This window comes from Gracilinanus agilis, chromosome 5, assembly GCF_016433145.1.
Source record: "Gracilinanus agilis isolate LMUSP501 chromosome 5, AgileGrace, whole genome shotgun sequence".
NCBI classification, from domain to species: domain Eukaryota; kingdom Metazoa; phylum Chordata; class Mammalia; order Didelphimorphia; family Didelphidae; genus Gracilinanus; species Gracilinanus agilis.
In genome coordinates this window covers 70,840,001-70,860,073 of record NC_058134.1, presented here as the reverse complement: position 1 = coordinate 70,860,073, position 20,073 = coordinate 70,840,001, and the positions used below count along the sequence as shown (strand labels likewise).

At 35.8% G+C, this 20,073-nt stretch overlaps 1 protein-coding gene and 1 non-coding gene across 3 annotated transcripts in view; both read right to left on the bottom strand.

Annotated features, from left to right (window-relative positions):
• Nucleotides 1–1,016: 1,016 nt before the first annotated feature.
• The window catches only part of LOC123250723 (mitochondrial poly(A) polymerase), a 36,207-nt gene continuing 17,150 nt past the window's right edge, over nucleotides 1,017–20,073 (bottom strand). Inside the window, exons 6-10 of one of the 2 annotated variants that reach the window (XM_044679946.1) lie at nucleotides 13,932–14,139; nucleotides 10,540–10,766; nucleotides 4,428–4,520; nucleotides 3,448–3,521; nucleotides 1,017–1,934 (exon numbers count right to left, since the gene is read on the bottom strand). In XM_044679946.1, coding sequence (XP_044535881.1) covers nucleotides 1,581–1,934; nucleotides 3,448–3,521; nucleotides 4,428–4,520; nucleotides 10,540–10,766; nucleotides 13,932–14,139 — 956 coding nt within the window. In that variant the 3' untranslated portion in view covers nucleotides 1,017–1,580. Of the gene's footprint in view, nucleotides 1,935–3,447; nucleotides 3,522–4,427; nucleotides 4,521–10,539; nucleotides 10,767–13,931; nucleotides 14,144–20,073 lie in introns of both variants that reach the window. The other variant, XM_044679945.1, reaches the window with a different exon arrangement.
• LOC123250805 lies at nucleotides 8,223–8,353 on the bottom strand. Its single transcript, XR_006506441.1, has one exon. It is a non-coding gene; the product is annotated as a small nucleolar RNA SNORA31 (small nucleolar RNA).

Below are 20,073 nucleotides of genomic sequence, written 5' to 3'. Positions count from 1 at the left end.
CCCAATATACAGTAAGCAACAGAGATCTCGGACTAAAGCTCAGGGGAGTTCCACAATCTGTAATTCATAGTATTAAAGAGTTGCCTGGCTCAATGAAAAGATTAAGGGCCTTTAAACTAGATGAAATAGCTAATGCATATCAATGGCAAGATTTGACCCATCCCCACATGACTACCCTTGATTTTTATGTTACTATCTGAAAATCAAAGTAGATGAGAGTCACAGAATGGAATGGCAAGAGCAACATTAATATCTATTAATAAGAAAAAAACAGGGGAAAAACATTCTTTCTGAATCTTTCCAATTATAGCTACCATAAGCTGGAATAGCAGATAAAGAACGAATACTATTATCTGGTTCACAAATATGCTATGAGCTAAGTGACTCTTCATTTTAAGATAAGCAATCCTAAATACTGCTAAATGGAAAAGACAGATTAAAAAGAAGTCCAAGTTATCCTACTAACTACAAAATGGACAACAAACAAGGGATTTAATCTCAATGATATAACAAGGATCTATCAAATATAAGACTCCATTGGTCAAAGCAACATATACTCAAATACATTCTTCCAATTTATTTTAGTAAATTAAGTATTTTTGCTTTCAAAAAAGCTGTGAATCTCCCAGTAACAATTATCAGCCCAATAGAATGCCCCCAATCTACACAAATGACAAGAAAGCTTAATGGCTCTGTTTATATGAAAATCATTTTAGTACTTGCTTGTTCTTCATTGAACATGAGACCAAATAGTTCATATAGTTGTATGCCTCTTTTATGACATATTTTTTCCCTTCACAGTAACTCTTATCTCTCCTCAGTAGAGCTTATTAAGTCTCTTGTTCACAATTTAAATGGAAAAATAAATTCAGAATGTTGAAAGACCTTGAGTTCCAGAAACTGATATATGCTAGAGAGATTGAATAAGAGTGAACAATCTGATTCTACAGGGAATGTAGTGGAAATTACATTTCAGAACACCTGACTTTTTAAAAAAGGTTTCTCAAAAGCAGGTGGGAAGGAATATTTCACAGTGGTGAGTTTTATTTTTTGATTCTGGAAAGGAAGAGCAAATAATACAGGATCATAATCTGAAAACATTAGCAACACACCAAACAACCATAATCAGGTTGACTACAAATTAGTGGCTGGATAATTTATTGTTCTCTCTTTAGTTACCAGGTAACTTAAGCACAGTAAAAATAGCCATGAACATGGTTGGAAGGCTTAAATTTAAAACATTTTTAATCAATAAGACTGGTGGCATTGTAGTTAATGAGTTGCTTTTTAAGTTGTGATTCTACTAATAGAAGGTGGTACCATCCCTCTATTCATTTTCTTATTCCCCAACCTTTTTTCTCTTGTCATTTTGTTTCATTCTATAAAAATATCTGGCTCTGGCCTCACATGGTTGCCAGATAAAAACTAGTTCTGGATGCTCCAAGTCCTGTACAATGAGCTGAGTCAGATGCAAAGGAATAAACCAAAGCTGAAGTTTGTGGAAGGCCAAGGTCAGTTTTCTCACTGTATTTCAAATACCTTTTTATTGGACACAATCAATTCTTAAAAGAAAGCAGTCCTCATGACTGAGTAGTTCTTTTCTCCCTTGTAGCTGTGGAACGTTTTGTGGAATCGGCCTTTATAGACTCTAACAACTTTCTGATCGTCTCATTTGAAGGTCCTTTCCCTGGCTTCTTGGCCTTGGATTTATTTGATACAGATGGTAGAAACAGGGCTGCCAGCCCCCAAGGATGGCTCCTTGATTTTGAAGGTTGAATTTTGTCATCTTGTTGTAAAATCCAAGCACTTTCTCTAGCCAGATGGACAAATCTTTCCAGCTGGTTTTCATTAACATTTCTGCTAACGTTAAGGGCAGGTTCAAAGGGATTCTGAATATGTATAGGAGAAGAGTCAGGCTTATTTTGCTCCTTTCCCTATAAAAATTTTTAAAAGAAAAAAAAAAACACAGAGTGCTTAAAAACAAGAAGATTTTGTTCAGCTTAATAAATACATGAGTACTAATGCCAGATTCTAATGGTGGTTCTATTGAAGAATTTATGACACTGAGAAAATTACCATATGCATTAATCCGAATCAAAAACCTATAGTTTTATGGAAATTTTCTTTATATATTTCTTTGGGGGAATAACAAATTATGCTTATGAGATGATACCAGTAGCTCAAGAATAGTTCTAGGACTCAATCAATGGTAAGGAATTTACAAAAATTATAACAATCAATTTAGCATGCTACAGTTGAGAAGGAAGAAAAAGGAAGGTGAATGGCAAAATAGGAGATAACATTCCTGTTAATAGGCAAAAAATATATCTATGAAGGATATGCATTTAAAACACACCTATTAATCTGAATCCCACTGGGCACACTCAAAAATGCACAAATTAAATAATGGCAGCTAGTACTTCGTGCAACCATGCTTACACATGATCCTGACTACAGTCATACTTTCTTTAATCTCAGTGGATTATTCATATCTGGGGCCTGGGCTGCCATGACTATCTCAAGGGATCAGAGAAAAAGAAGCATGAATGTTTGAAGGTGGTTATCTGATAGTCCACCTTCAGAAATGTATTTATGACAGCTGGTTTCTGATGATGTTTCTTTAAGTAGAAGATGAGTTAGGAAAGAACTGGGAAAGTAGAGAAGAGAGGAGCCAGAGACAGAACTTGGGTGTTTGTCTACAGGGCCAATGCTTTCTTGTTTTGACCTGACCCTGTGATTTCTTCAGAGTAGGTGATTTCAAGTATACACCAATGTAGGTGAGCAACTGTATTTAACTTTCAGCACCAAAGGCCTGCCCATGGTCAAATGGTTAATTCCTGCAGGTCAGAGGATGGATTTAACACAGGTCTTCCTGCTTCTGAACTGTCCACCTTACCAAGCTGTCTCTATATTGTCTCTCATAAGATCGCCAAAGAAATGCTAATTACAGACAGTAAACATCCTAATGAGAAGATATCTAATAGAAGGGAGAAGTTACCTTAATCTTGACAGCCTTCCCAGAGTAATTTAGCTCCCTAATTTACTAAATTCCCTAAAAACTGCCTGGGTCTTATCCATAGCCACTCCTAATTTTCTTTTTCAGATTTTTCCTTCTTTCTTAATACTTATTTATATGTCACAAGTTTACTTCTCCAATGAGGCTTCATTATAATCAATGCAAGGGGAAATCAGTGAAACCTGCCATGGAGAATATATTGTTTTCTTCTATAAGAACAATTCAAGTTAAACAAAGTAGGTAAATGGGAAAATATTAATAAATACATACGTGGGGGTATGTGTTTGTTTATACAGTACGGTATTACATTATGAGTTTCCTAAAATCAACTTTTCAGGGGCGCACGTGTTTTTCATGTTAAAACATATAATGTTTCAACAACTGAAGATGCGACAGACAAGGTTATCAATAAAAGATCAATGCATAGTTACCTTTCGAATATTTATAGAATTCTTATTAAAAGCAAAATTTCCAAAATATTCAAAAAACTGACATAGTAGAATATCTGGAAGAAAAAGTAAAATAGGCGTAAATAGGAAAAGTAGCTTCAGATAAAGAAATGACTACCCAGCAATCCTTGGGACTGTCAGCAATTCTTCACCCTTGCATAGTTCTCCCAGTCCCCAACCTGGGCTCCTAAACCAAGAGTCATCCTCAACTTGTCATGCTCTAACATCCAAAAATTTGCTAAAATCTGACAATTTTCATTTTTGCAATATCTCTCTAATACTGTCCCCTCTTCTGATAAGTCACCACCACTGTGCAGACCCTCAACATCTTATACCTGGATTATTGCAGTAACTTGCCAAGGACTCTGCCTGCCTTAAGTCTCTCATTCCAATCCATCCTTCATTCAGCTATCAGTGATTCTCCTCCACTCAATAAACTCCAGTGGCTAACTGGAACTAATCCCCTACTTTTCCAGTCTTCTTTAACCTTACTCCTCACTAGGAAACTAAACTTTTCTTTTCTTTAAGCCTTTACATAGCACAGGCTAGGCAATTGGGGTCAAGTGACTTGCCCAGGGTCACACAGCTAAGGAAATGTCTGCCAGGTCACATTTGAACCCAGGGCCTCCCATCTCTAGGACTGGCTCATTCTCCACCAAGCCTCAGAGATGCCCCTGAAGCTTCTTTCGTAATGATTTCCTACTTATCTTGCATATAGCTTGTTTGTACAGACTGGTCTTATCTAGCAGACTATGAGCTCCCAGAGGGCAGGGACTATCTTTTGCCTCTTTCTGTATTCCTAGCATTTAGCACAATGCCCAGTAGTACATAGAGGATGCTCCATAAATAATTACTGACTGACTACTGACTACTTAGCTAATAAGCGCTTAACAAATAGTCAATGAATAAATCAACAAAACCCCTTTATTTATTCTTTTGAAAATATCTAACATGTTGTTTACCTAGTGTTTCTGTGTTTTCAGAAGGTTTAATTCTGTCCAAGTTACTAACGAATGTACAGTCATTGCCTTCAATTATGCATTTGTCTTCTGCACCTAAAAAAAATGCAAAAATGAAACAATTAATGAAAATTGTAATAGTTTCCTTCTTTGGAAAATAGATCTATGATTTGTATCAATCAAAATAAGCATAAGAAGTGAATGCCTTTTGTTATTAATCACTCAAACACTGAGAATAAGATTTGTATTTATTTACCAACTCATCTCTGAAGGGGTTTTTAACTTGCAGCCTACACTCCATTACTATAACTAAGGGGAATGATCTTTTTTATTTGACAACTACATGTAAAAACAAATTTTAACATTAAAAAAAATTTGAGTCCTAAATTCTCTTTTCTCCCTCCTTCTCCTGGCCCCTTGCTGAGACAGTAACAAACTGATATAGATTTTGTATGTGAAATCATATAGAACATTTTCCCACATTAATACTTTTGTGGAAGGAAATTTGAACAGAAAAAGTGAAGAAAGAAACTGAAGTATAACATATTTTGGTCTGGATTCAGATGCCATCTGTTCTTTCTCTGGAAGCTGCTAGCATTCTTTGTCATGGGATTGTTTGTTGGATCATTGTATTGCTGGGAATAGCCAAGTCATTCATAGTTGTTCATCATAAAATACTGCCCTTACTGTGTACCTTGTTCTTTTGGTCCTGCTTACTTCACCCTGCATCAGTTCGTGTGAGTCTTTTCAGATTTTTCTGAAATCTTCCTGCTTGTTATTTCTTAAAGCACAATGGCATTCTATTACAATACCACAACTTACTCAGCCATTCCCCAATGGATGGATATCCCGAGGGGAACAACTGTAGGCCTTTCCATTTCTTGACCACCAACACCAATGACCAACTACCAGCATCAGGCAGGTGAGCCCACCAGCCCACTACATCAGCCCCTAAAAGTTACAGTCCAGAGGAGGAATCTTTGTGAAATGTGACCCAGTAACTGACTCTGCAGGTGCTACAGCCTCTGTCTCCTCAGCAGCCTGAGCTACTGAACACCCAGAATGGGTACTCTGGTACCTTTGCTTCAGTCTGACAAGGGCAGAGTATTAATTACGCTGTTGTTTTCAGCCTTTTAATGCTCACAGCATGGTATTCTATGCCATAAGTATCCAGCACATTGAACATTTACCTTGGTAAAACAATAGGGAAGCCAGGATATTTGTATGGGCAATTTCTATTCAGTAACAGCAACCGAGTTCTGTTCATTTCAAAGTCTATTATGTTCTAAAGTTAATGAATTCACAGAATAGGCCAAGTTTTGATTCTTTTGTGAATACTATACTTAACAAAGGACATGTGCTGGGAAAGAATTTATAGTAATAATTTTCTTTTACTGTAGCTTGAAAAAAACTATATGACCCCCTCTCTCTATACTACATTACCTATAATAACATAAATATTTCAAATGTCCTCACACACCTGAGAAGAAACACCAGTATAGTGAAAATACTAAGGACTAGGCAAGTGGGATTAAGTGACAAAGCTAGGAGGTATCTGAGGCTAGATTCGAACCCAGGACCTCTAATCTTTAGGTCTAGCTCTCTATCCACTGTGCCACCTACTTGCCCTGAAATTACCTATTTCTGAACACTGTACCTCTCTTAATATATTCTAAGACAACATTAACTCCAATTTTTTTTCCATAGGTAAATGCTGTCAAACTATACCTCCCCCATTTTATATTTGTTTACATTTATTTTTGGTTCTTGGATAAACAGCTCACAACAAAGTCTAAGTCTAGACCTTAACAACTGTCCCTCTTCAATTTTATCTTATTTTAGTCATTGGGTCAGCCCTGACAAGATCTTTCTGGATGAATCTATCATCCAACACACATTAACTATTCCTCCCAGAAACAAAGAATCTTGGACAGGATTTCAGAAGCCATAGATTCCAATCTATACCAGAAAAAGCATCTCTTCTGCTGATCCCACAGTGGTCACCTCACCTTTCACACTGCAATCCATCCTCTTTTGGGATAGCTCTGTTAGTTTTTTCCTTACATCAAAAGCCTAAAATCTGTTTCTTTCTAACTTCTACCCATTTTCCCTAGTACTGCTCTCTAGGCAATTACAAGTTTATTCTATATTCTCCAAATCCTCAAAAATGACCATCATATTTTTCTATCCATGTCATCTCATCTTAAGTCAGTCCTATGGATGACCCAGCTTCATATCAAATGAAAACCTGTCAGATAATTTAAACTAATGTAGAATCAATATGACTATTCCTTAGGGTCCAATGATTCAAGCAGTTATGACTTCTACTTAACATATTAGCATCTAGTGCATATCTCTCCATGTGAAGTATAAGATACTTTGTTGAATACTTGTAAGGGAACATAGTATATACTAGATGGAGACAGGCGAAAATGGAGTATAATGCAGTGGTTTTGAAACTATTTTTTTTTTTTGCTCATAGAACGGTATTATTTGCCGTGGAAAATCACATCATACTGAACTCTCAAGTATACAATGTTTATAGTATTCTCTTGACTGACTGGTCTATACTGGAAAAAAAGGAATTTAAGATGGTCTGGCTTAATCTGTTATCTGAGTAATCAGTTTTTCCCTAAGTCTTCACAAACAATATTTTTATAGTATTTTAGAATTTTGCCAGGAAGTGAATGCAAACTCACTAGTCTATCATTTTAGAGATGATATTTCCTTTACATTTTTGAAAACCATGAATTTTTCCCTTGACTTGTCTAATGGCACCTCTCGTTTTCTAATAGCTTTCTTTTACTAAAAAATTTTTATTGAAATCTTTTAATTTTGCATCCATTTCTCCCTCTATCTATCCTCTTCCTCCCCTCCCAGAGACACAACCCATATAATAAAAGATTAAAAAGGGAGAAGAAAAAAATCTGATATTACACATATTTTTCTATATCCATGTACTTCCTCTCCCGCAAGTGGGATGGAGGTGAGTGAGAAAGACTCTTTGGTCAGGATTGATTTCACAGTACTCTGCTATACCCGACATAAAGTCCAGTTTTATTTGTAGGTTTCAACACTTGAGCTTTTTTTTTTTAAAAAAAAACAGTTTGGGAATTTCAAATACCATTGATTTCTATCATTAGATGGGAGACTTTTAACTGATAAACTTTGAAATCAAATTTCATACATCAGACATCTGCCCCAATCTTCATCAATAGGGTCACATCCTGCAATAGTTTCTATTTATGAATCTGATCTATATATTCAAAACTCTAAATCATCAATCCCAAAATAATTTTATAGGATGGTGATGGCAAAGATATGACACATGTAGCCATTTTCGACAACACATGGCCATATGTGGCTACATACGGAGAAGTATGGGGCTGCATGCCGAGGATGAAACATTCGCTGTAGTGTAGTGTAGACACTCTGTGCACTATAGATGACAATTCTACCTATATTAATTTACCTATTTTAGTTTATTAAATGCAGCTATATATTACAATTATGCATTTTTGTTATTTAAACTTTAAATATCACAAAATTATGTTTTTTGTTCTCAAAATGACACACAATCCAAGTTATGCTTTATTTTTTGGCGAATTTTGACACACCAAGTTCAAAAGGTTGCCCATCACTGTTATACGACTTGCCCAAGGTCAAAAAGGTCAGTAAAGTGGCAGAGCCAAGCTATACCATTCTTATCATACTGCCATTCCAAAATGACGGACTCTTAACGTTATTCTCCCCCTAAAACAATTGCAGAAAGATAAAGCAATGGATTGTTTGGTCATCTCTTGTATTCCCCTATTCAATCTAGACTGCCACAATCAGGCAGAAAGAAAGCGCGAGGAAAATTTTTCTTGCATCTTAGTGTAAACCTTAAAAGCAGACATAACTGCTCCAGGTCTGTCAAAGAGATGCGTATCAGTTATAATTCCTGTTTCTCCCATTTAAATTGTAATCATGTATACTATTTTCCTGTTTACTCATTTTGCATCAATTCATATAAGTCTTTCCATGCTTTTCTGCATTCATTACATTCACTATTTCTTATAGCACAGCAATATTCTATTATTTTCATGTAACACAATGTGTTTACTCATTTAGCCCATTAATGGGGCATCTACTTTGCTCCAAGTATGTTGCTATCATAAAAAGGGGTTCCTATAAATATTTTGGGATATGTGAAGGGAGCCTTTCTTTTGTCTTTGGTCTTTCTGAGGTATATACTTAGCAACAGAATTTCTGGGTCAAAGGGAATGAACATTTTAATTGCTTTTATCTGCGTAATTCCTAATTACTACTGTTTTTTAAAGCTCATAATTAGTGACCTGACAATTACATCTTCCCAGTGTATCAGTATGATAGGATATAGTTCATCTAAGCCTGTGACAACAATTTCATACTGATAAATGTAAACAAGATGAACCAACATTCATTATTAAGCATCTAATAATAATCTATAGACTCTGTGCCAGGCACTGAGGATACAGACAAAAATTGAATATCAGCTTCTAAAAGAGCTTATAATTTATTGAGAGATAATATGCACATAAATATATACAAAAATATATTTGGAGGGGTGATTAAGAAAGGCTTCATATAGAAGGCTTTACATAAGCAGAGTTTTTAAGGAAAAATGGGATTTTAAGAGGGAGAGGTGATACCCATATGCATTCTGTGTGACAGTATAAGAGTTCAAATATAAGAGATGGAGTGCTATGTGTGAAGAACAAGAAAAAAGGTCAGTTGTGTTATACAATAGAGTGTGGGAAGTAAGACATGGCTGTGAAAGTAAGGGGGCGGGTCATGGCAGTGGAATTCACTGAAAAGGAGACATGGTCAGATCTGCACATGAGCTAAATCATTTTTGGCAGTTATGTGTCAGATTAACTGGAGAGGGGACAGAGCTGAAAAAGAAAAATCAATTAGGAGGTAAGTCTAGTATTATGGAGGTAAAAATGACAAATTAGCAACTTATTGGATATGCAGAATGAGGGATAAATGAGCAATTAAGTATGATACTAAGGCTATAAGCCTGAGTGACTAGAAAGATGTAGGGTTCTCAAGAGAAATAGGGAAGTTTGAAAGGGGGTGTTTATCTTTAAAATGAATGGGCTGAATAAGAAGATCTTTAAAGGCTTCTCCTTGCCTCAAAATTCTACGAACCTACTGAAGAAGTCTTATTCTTAAATCATTCTCGTTAATCCATTTTATATTAAAAATGGCTCACAAGTGAAACAATTGTGAACATAAAATTGGGAGTTGTGGATGTAAGTATGATACTGATGATGTCAAATATGACTTCGAAGATCTAAGTTTTAAAGGTCTGACTTAACAGAAAATTTGATGCCCAAACATAGAACCCAAGATAATCACCAAAAGGTAACTGAGAAAGGGCAAAAAAAATTTTAAGGGACCCAATAAGTTCAAATGATTTGCATTCCTATAAGAAAAGATGATATTGGTAACTCTTACAAATTGTTATTATCATCAGGGTAGCTAGAAGAAGTATACTTAGAGGAAAGAGTGACAAACTGTATAGGATTAAATGTAAAAAATATATATATTAAAAACTAAGTGTAAAAAAGAGGATAATACTAAAGGTCTATTGCTCTCGTGGAAGTTGTGAGAGCTGGGCAAACTATCTGACTGTTTTAAAATATTGTAAAGGCAATAACAATTATATTGGCAGGCTAAGGTATGCATGGAAGCCCCACTGACAGTCCCAAAGCCCTGTGAGGTTCCCAAGGCCAATAAGGCCATAGGTTCAGAATATAGAAGTCTCAGTAAATCCTACCCTCTAGTTGGTCTTTGATTCAAATACAGGTTAGGTTAGTAGACTCTTAGGGAATCTTTCTGTCAAAATTCCTTTAGGAATTGTAGGATTCAGATAAACTCAAACAGCTAAATAAAGGTGTCTGTTTTATTCTCTGATCCAGATCTATAGAGGAGCTCCAGAAGACCACTAACACAAATCATTTGTTGTATTACTCAATACAACAAAATATATGGATTTTCAAATTCAGATTCATGAGGTATAGTGATGATAAATGGTCATCTGGCTAGTAAAAAAAAAAAAAGAAAAAGAAATAGCTTCTGTTCTTACCTGCGAGATTTTTTAGATAGTCTAGAGATGGAATGATTGGAGGAGATCTTTTCTGAAGGAAAAAGATGACCATGATTGTAAGGGAGAAATTTGTTAACCAAGCACCAGGAATACTGCTTGTCAATGCTTGTTGCCGTGCCCAGCATCGTACACTGAATGCCAGAGCTCTTACTCGGGAGTCTAGAGTCCCATATATGTACAGGAGTTCTGAACTTTTCAGGGCAATCCTAAATGAAAAGCATAAACATTTTTTTAAGTTTCAATTATTAGAATGACTATAAGTTCTATTTTTTAAATTTTACTTAATTGAAAATCCATTCTAAGTAAGAAAAATATCTAAATAGTTTTAAAAATTATATCTACAAAGAGATAATCAAATCAATCACTAAGCAAGTTTTATTTGCATTTATGTGCCAAGGACTGTGCTAGGTCCTGGGGATACAAACAAGTACAAAGAATGAAAGAACCCCTACTTTCATTTAGCTTTCCTTTTTATATAGGGGAGACATTTTTAAAGGAGAGACAAGTATATATATTAATATACAGAGTACAAATATAAAGTCAATAAATAAAAAGTAGTCAAACAGACATTTAGGAGGGAGGGTACTAATTATTTAAACAATCAGGGAAAAGATTCATTTAGAAGATAGTGATTGAGCTGCATCTTAAAGAGATGGACTCTAGGAGGTGAAGGTAAATGGGGAGAATATTTTAGGGATGCGGGATGCAAAAAATGCAAAGACAAAGAGAAAGAAGAAAGAACATTGTGTGAAAAATGGAGAGAAAGTCAGTTTTGCTAGATCCCAGAGTCCAAGATGGGGAGTAATTTCCAAAGAAACTGAATAGATTGAGCAAAGGTTGTGAATGGATTTAAAACCTAAACAGAGGGATTTCTATTTATCTTGGACTCAACAGGAAGCTATCAGAGTTGACTGGAGAAGGGAGTGACAGAGCCAGACCTGAGCTTAAGGAAAATTATTTTGATACCACTCTGTAAGATGAGCTGAAATTAGAAGAGACTTGAGATGCTAGGGGAACCAATTAGTGGGCCACCTCAATAGGGACCAGAGTGATAATTAAGGTGTTGTTTGGTGAGTAGAGAGAGCTGGATGAGACATGCTATTAAAGAAGAAATATCAAGAATAGACAACTGATTAGATATATGAGGTAAGGGAAAAAAAGTCTAAGTTGTCAAGGTCAAGAATCTGGAGCCTGGAAAACGGGAGAATGAAGAAGAAAGGTAGAAAATTAGCTCAGTTTTACACATGTTTTACACAAGATGTCTCTAGGGAATCTAGTATAACACTTCAAATTATACTAATAAAAGTACCATACTTCATAGAATTATCTCAAACAAAATCATGACATTTGATGACAAATGATTAAATATTCAATACTTGTTATAATTTTTGATTTTGTAATGCAAAATAATAAATATTCACTGTTTGGAAATATTAAGACTCCCCCCCCAACATTATATATCAAATTAATTGAAATATTTTAATACAAAATTATAACTCATTATTTTGACTACTTCCCCCCAATGACTTTGAAGAAAATCATTTCTACTTCTAATTCAAGATCATTAGAAAATATGCTTGATTTTACAAGTCATATACTTAGTTTAGTGGTTCTGAACTACTACCCTTCATAGATTAAATGGATCCTGTATTTTGTAGTACTGTTTTCTAATTATTTGCAAATGCTGTTGCAAATAATAAAATATAAATTAATTTCAAAATATTACTGTATCAAAAGTAGTTTTTGTCATTATATATTTCTTTAATCAATAGATGCTAATAACACCAATACTATTCAGAGATTCTCAAAGTTTTTGTCTTGTTTTATTTTTTAAACTCTTACCTTCTATCTTAGAATCAATACCGTATACTGGTTTCAAGACAGAAGAGTGGTAAGGGCTAGACAATGGGAGTTAAGTGACTTGCCCAAGATCAGACAGCTAGGAAATCACTGAGGCCAGATTGTCTAAAGGCCTGGCTTTCAATCCACTGAGTCACCTACTTGCCACCTCTCAAAATTTTTAATGACAGAAGTGATCTTCATATAAGAAAAGGCTAAGAACCACTGATTGTCTGAAGAGCCAAACAAGGGTAAAAAAACTAAGGGAAACATCTTTCTCATCAATCAGCATGAAATGTTTGAATAACTTAGAATAACTTTCAATATCATTTATAAAACAAGTAAAAACTCCATGAGCCCAATATTTACATGAAAAAATGAAACTCTATGTTAAACTAGTTCTATATAAACCAGTTAATATAAAATTCACTTTGTGTAGCTGAAGTAAAAGGTTAAGAGTGAGAAGAATCCAAACTTTAACAAGAGACATAAGGCCTCATTGCTTAAGTATTTACAAACAAAATTCCATAAACAATTCATTTGCAGTAAAATAGCATTCCGAAAATACAAATTAGAAAACCTGTACCAAAAAGGGAAATAATTTTACAAGTAAAGGTAAATGGGCTTGTGTTACATTTTAAACCCTATATGTCAAATGTAGTAATACTATGAAAGTTTGGAAAACAAATCTTGATTTGGCAGAAAACTCCCCAAGATTATTGTTTTACTTGAAGATCACCACATAAGAAATCCACATAAGAAATCTACATATAAAACTGCAACCTTTACTACTAATGAAAGTGAAATCCATAACAAGTTTACATTGATTACATTTTATCTCAGGGAATCTGCCAACTATATCACCAAAAACATGCCCCAATCCCCCGAATTATTCTAGACTGGATTTTCACTTTCTCTCAGTCATCTTAATTGTATTTACATTATCACTGATGAAAAGTAAAATGAAAGTTAAACTGAAACATAATCATGAGTGTTAAGATACAAAAAATGAACTTATCATTTTACTTACTGAGAACTCTTGCTAAGATTTCTTTGTGTGAAAATATTTTTTTAAACCTAAATGGTTAATTTATAAATTTCTGAGTACTAAACAACATGGAATTTGAGCTAGTAAAATGGAAACATGCTGAATATATCTAAAGATACCTCACGAACAGAAGTTAACTCTAAATTGGGCCTATAAGTGACAGGGATTAAAAAAACTAGATATCATCTGATGGTTTGATAGTAAATACTGTAAATAAATGCTTTCTAAACTCTATCAAATTATACTAGTAAAAATCAATGTTTTCTCCTAATAACATTAGCTTTTTCTTTTCTTTTTAGGCTAAAAATGAATATCTATTGTTTTAACAAAGAACTAGTTCATAAATTATAACATGTGAGCTTTCAGAACATCAAATAACTGGTACAAGTCTAAAACCATTGAATATATTTTGCAAAACTTCCAAATATTGCTTGAATTTTTAAAATGCTCAAATATTTAAAATGACAGATTCTAGAAATCATACCTATTATTAGCAGTCAAATCACACTGAAAACCAGAAGGCTGATGAGAGAACCTCACCAATGGACAGCGAGCATGTAATATCTTCTGTACACTCACACAACCCGGACCAAAGTTGTCTAGGCATTCTCCAATCACAGATAGAATCTTCTGAGTTGCCCATCTTTCAGAAGAAACATTTTTCACCTGATATTCCATTAAAAATGATCCTGCTGTCTAATAAAAATATATATGTAAACATTAGCTGCTTAAAAGGACATTTATAAGTCTTTTTATAAAAAAGTCCACATATAAAATTCAACATTCTTAATGCAATTAGAAGAACTTATAAAAATAAAAATAAATTCAAATCACATTTTCACAAATCATAAAGTACAGGTGAGGTCAATAACAGTTTACCTGTTAATGTACTATCCACATAATATCACATACATTAGATACCGTGCATGATCATTACACCACAAGTCCTTTTATACCAATGATTCCCAAAGTGGGCACTACAACCCCCTGGTGGGCGCTGCAGCGATCCAGGAAGGCGGTGATGGCCACAGGTGCATTTATCTTTCTTATTAATTGCTATTAAAATTTTTAAAAATTAATTTCCAGGGGGCTAAGTAATATTTATTCTGGAAAGGGGGCAGTAGGCCAAAAAAGTTTGGGAACCACTGTCTATGAAGATTTTTAGTCAAACCAACCTCAATACTCCCAATAACCCCAAAACAATGTTACTTCCACTACTGATTTCTTTTAACATAAGTGTTCCATTTGCTTGAGTTCTTTTTTGAAGAAGAAAAAAAGTTGCTTATTACTTTTAGAAAATTTCTGTAATTTAGCTATTTCCTAAAGTATTTTTGTAGATTCCTTAAGTTTTTCTTCTTTTAACGCATGAAGAGACAACTGCTTTCCTAGGTTCCTTCCCCACTCTATCCCACCCCCCAAAAAAAGAGGAAAAAAAGAAAAAAGCCTAGAAAGGAAAATAGAGAACATGATAGATGGCAAACAAGGAGCACCAAAATGCAGAATTGGGCAATAGGGGAGAAAGACCACACAAAATCTTCTCAAGCAAGGTCAAAGGTGACCTTCCACATACCCTGCTTTTGCCACCCCTCTTCTTGTGAGCAGAGAGTCAAATGTGGCACTGTCTGGCAAAAGCAGGGTTCTGACCTAGTACAATAAAGACATAAGATCTATTTAAGTTTACCTCTATTTGAAAGAGAAAACTCACTTGAGAATAATTAAGCAATTCCCCAAAGACCACAAGAACTAACTGGGGTCAGGCCTCAGATGAAAAGCCCAGGTTCTTCTCAAAACTTGAGGCTATTTCCCAATATCTTTAAGGTTGATTCTAACTCCTAATACCAGGATCATAAATGGAACTCCCTTATAATTCATATCTTTTCTTGGTTTTCTACTTTGAAAATTATAGGGTTCCCTTAGCCAATGGAAACCCCAAACATTGTCACAAACAAAATGGTTTGGAAATATAGAGAAGATGAAACCAAGTTAATGTAGAAAAGCTATGCCAAATTCTGTACTTGTGGAAACAATACTGAGATATATCATTCAATTCGTCAAGGGCTCAATGACTATTTTGTTGGGGATGTTATCTTTCTTATAAATTATAAAGTCTGTGAGGACTAGTTTGCTTCATTTTGTTAAAAGCACTCCTAATACCTAATAGGCCTGGTACATAGCAAGGACTTAATAAATGTTTGTTATAATTGGGGAAATTCATACTTCAGATAGAAGTTAGACCCTTTAGCTTCAATGGTCTATTCTAATTTGGAGATTGCATTAATTAAACAAATTAACATTACTAAGGCCATTCAGTTAACAAGCTTCTCTTAAACACTAAGGATACAAAGGCAGGAAAAAAAACATGCTCCCTGCCTTTAAGGACCTGATATTTTAATTAAGGAGACAATTAACTACATACATATAGGGGAGGAAAGAAGGGGAACAACTTGGAAAGGCTTCTTATAAAAAGTGGTATTAGAGTTGAAGATTGAAAAGAGCCAGAGAAATTAGGAGGCAGAGGTGAAGGAAGGCATTCCAGCCATGAAGAACAGCCAGTCCAAGGAAGGGAGTCAGGAGAGAAGTGAGCTGTGTGCAAGGACAGCTAGCAGATTAGCAGAGCTGGATCACAGAACAGGCCAGGAGGAGAGTATAAGAAGATTAGAAAATCCAGAAGGGTTTGGTTTCAAAGGGCCCAACTTAATGGTTTATATTTGATACTGGAGGTAACCAGAGAGCCTCTGAAGTTTACTGAATTGGCATCTGGCTAGAGGGAAGAGAAACATGGGATTAGGAAAATCACTTTCCTAGTAAGAGAAGGCCTGGGAAAGGAGACTGCAAGAGTGAAGGTGAGAGATGATAGTAGTCTATACTAAGAGGGCAGCTTTGGAAGTTCAAAGAAGTAGATGTATAAGAGACAAAGTTTTAACAATGGATTGGATATGAGGAGAGAGAGTGGACAAACAGTCAAGTTTGACACGAAGCTGTAAGCCTGGGTAATTGGGAGGATGGTGGGTGCACTTGACAAAACCAAGGCAAGTTAGGAAAAGGATAGGATTTGAGGAAAAAAGACAATGAGTTCTCTTCTGGACATGCTGAATGTGAGATTCATAATCAATGACTGAAGCCATGTAAGGGGATGAAATCACCACAACAGATTTGATTATTCATTATATTGTATCAAAGAGGAAGAGAAGAAGCCTAGGACAGGACATCCAGTTAGGGGGCATGAGCCTGAAGAAGATCCAAAACAGGAGTCTGAGAAAAAGTCAGACAAGTAAAGTGAACCAAAAGAGAAGAATGCCATGAAAACCTGAACAGAGTGCCCAGGAGGAGGGAGTTTTCAATAGTGTCATAAGTTATAGATCATTTAAGAAGATTGAGATATGAGAAAAGACCATTCTATTTGGTAAATGAGAGATCAATACTAACTTTGGAAGGAACTACTTCAGTTAAATGATTAATATCACTTAAGCTAGACTGAAAAGGGTTCACAGGTGAGTAAAAGGGAGTGGAAATAACTGGTATAAATAAACTTTTCAAAGAATATAGATGCAAAATAGAAAGAGATCTAAGAACAAGCTCAATGAGGTTTGGTTTTGTTTTATTTTGTTTTGTTTTTACTAAAAGGAAAGCCATGGGTATATAAAACAGATCTGAGGAATGGAAGCAAAAGCTTAAGAGTGTGAACTCAGTTTCTTCTTGGGAATGAGCCTGGACTACATAGGTTTCCACAGGCTTTTCACATAAGTAATTAATCACACAGGGCAGCTGGGTGACTCAGTAGATTGAGAGCCAGGCCTAGAGATGGGAGTCCTGGGCTCAAATTTGGCCTCAGACACTTCTTAGCTGTGTGACCCTGGGCAAGTCACTTAACCCCCACTGCCTACCCATTACCACTCTTCTGCCTTAGAACCAATACACAGTATTGGTTCTAAGACAGAAGGTAAGGGTTTTTAAAAAAAGTAATCATTCCAACTACTGAAATTCCAAGGTTTGTTTGTTTTTTAAGTCAGTCACATCTACTGTGAGCAAGGATAAGGTATTTCTGAAATTATTTAGTTCTATTTTATATACTAAAAGAATTCTTGGCTATGGGGGCTTTAGGGGGTTTGGGGGAGAGGGAACATGAAACATGTAACTATGGGGGAATATTAAAAATTAAAAATTAAAAAATAATAAAAATAAAACAATTCTTCCATGAGGTCAGAAAAGCAACAGGGAGAGTTTTTGCTCTGTAGAAATATGGTTTTCAAACTCACATGAGTTCTAACCATTCAGGAGAGAAATATTGGGTTATACCTAGAGTTATAAAATAGTGTATACCCTTAGACCAGGGGTTGGCAACGTATGGCTCTTGAGCCATACCTGGCTCTTTTGAGGGCCAGATATGGCTCTTTCTGCAGGACCCACAAAGTCCATTTTTTTTTTTCAGGCGCTGTTACAGGAGCGCACTGTGAGCACTGTACGGCTCTCACGAAATTACATTTTTAAAAATGTGGCGTTTATGGCTCTCACAGTCAAAAAGGTTGCCGACCCCTGCCTTAGACCCAACCATCCCACTGTTAGGTCTGTATCCCAAGGTGATCAGAAAAAAAAAAGGAAAAGAACCTATATGTTCTAAAATATTTATAGCAGTTCTCTTTGTGGTGGCAAAGAACTGGAAATTGAGGGGATATCCATCGACTGGGGAATGGCTGAACAAGCTATGACATATGATTGTTATGAAGTACTACTGCACTGTCAGAAATGATGATCAGGTTAACTAAATACAAACAAACAAACCATAGAAAGACCTACATGTAATTATGAAAAGTAGAATCAAGAGAATATTACTTATGTTTACAGAATTAATATTTGAAGAACAATTTGTGAATGTTCACTTCCAGAGAAAGAAATGATAAATAGAAACATAAAGGAAAGTTTACATATACATTATTTTTTTGGTCCAGGGATACCTTCTCTAGTGCAGGGAGGGTGGGGAGGGAGAGAGACCTAGGAATTTTAATGTAAACAACAAATATTTATTAAACATTCCTTATAACAATTCTAACATGGAGTTAGTACTATTAACCCCATTTAGAAGTTGAGAACTTAACTAAGGAATATAAAGATGAGGTAGTTTGCTCATTGGAACAACATAAAGCAAAAGGGCATTTAGAACCACTAAGTTTCTATTTTTCCCCTTAAATGTGCCAATTCACATTCTTCTCTAAAAAAAGGAAGGTAGAAAGAGAAAGAATATAACATTAAGTTAACAGTATCAATAGATTTATATTTCATATGTAATCTTTATAGATTTTAAATTTAAACTGTAAAACTCAATACATCAAACAAACATTTGCTACATTTTCCATTATTTTTTGTTTTTTAAAAAACCTTACCTTCCGGCTTCCGGGTTAAGATGGCGGCAGAGTAAGAAGCAGCTCTTAACCTCTCCTGACCGAAACACACAAAACTCCTCAAGGGGACATAAAAACAAGTCCAGACGAACGGAGGAACCCCACAACAGGGCACAGCGTGGAAGGTACGTGGAATCGAGACATTTCCAGGCTAAAAAGGGCTCCCACTCAATCGCGAGCTGAGCAACCGCCCCACCCCCACCCCCTCCACACTCACCTATAGCTCCGAACCCAACTAAAAAGAAATAGAGCAAGTTTGGGGCACCCATCGAGTCATCGGCAGCTCCGGGACCTGTTCCTGAGAGCAGCAAGACTTAGGACCCCATTAAGCCAAGAACGCACGCGAAATCTGAGCGCGCGGGAGCAGAGAGTGGACGCTGGGCGCAGAGGGCCGGCTGAGCAGAGGCGTGGGTGCCGGCTGAGCAGAGGCGTGGGTAGAGGCAAATACAGCCAGGAACTAAAGCCTAAGTGGGGAACCAGTGCAGACGGGTATACGACTGTGGAAGTAGCTCCCTGAGACTTGTAAAGGAATCTCCTGCAGAGGATCAAGCAAGGGAATCCACCAGGGGGCTTGACCTTGGAAAAAACTAGAACTCAGACCTCAGGAGCCAATAGATCTCAGACAGACACAGAGAGCGAGGATAAACCTGAGAAGCTGCTGGGCTAATGATGGCTAATCAGTTACAGGAAATTCAGAAGAGAAAGAATAATAACAAAAAAAAGAAGTCTTTAACACTCGACAGCTTCTACACAGAGAAAATCCAGACAACCGAGCAAACAGAGGAGGAGAACAAACAACCATCCAGACCCTCCCCAAATAAGGAAAACTCCTCACAAGCTATGGAAGAGTTCAAATCTGAGATTTTGAGGAAAATGGAAGAGATCTGGCAAGAAAATAACAGCTTAAAAGGTAGAATCTTGCAACTGGAAAGCGAGGCTCAGAAACCAAATGAACTGATAAGCAAATTGAACACAAGAAATGACCAGATTGAAAAGGAATACCAGAAGATTATGGCCGAAAACAAGAAGATTATGGCCGAAAACCAAAAGATTATGGCCGATTACCAGAAGATTATGGCCGAAAACCAAAAGATTATAGCCGAAAATCAATCCCTAAAGGCTAGAATTGAGCAAGTAGAAACTAATGATCTCTCAAGACAACAAGAACAAATAAAACAAAGCCAAAAGACTGAAAAAATAGAAGGAAACATGAAATATCTCAATGAGAGA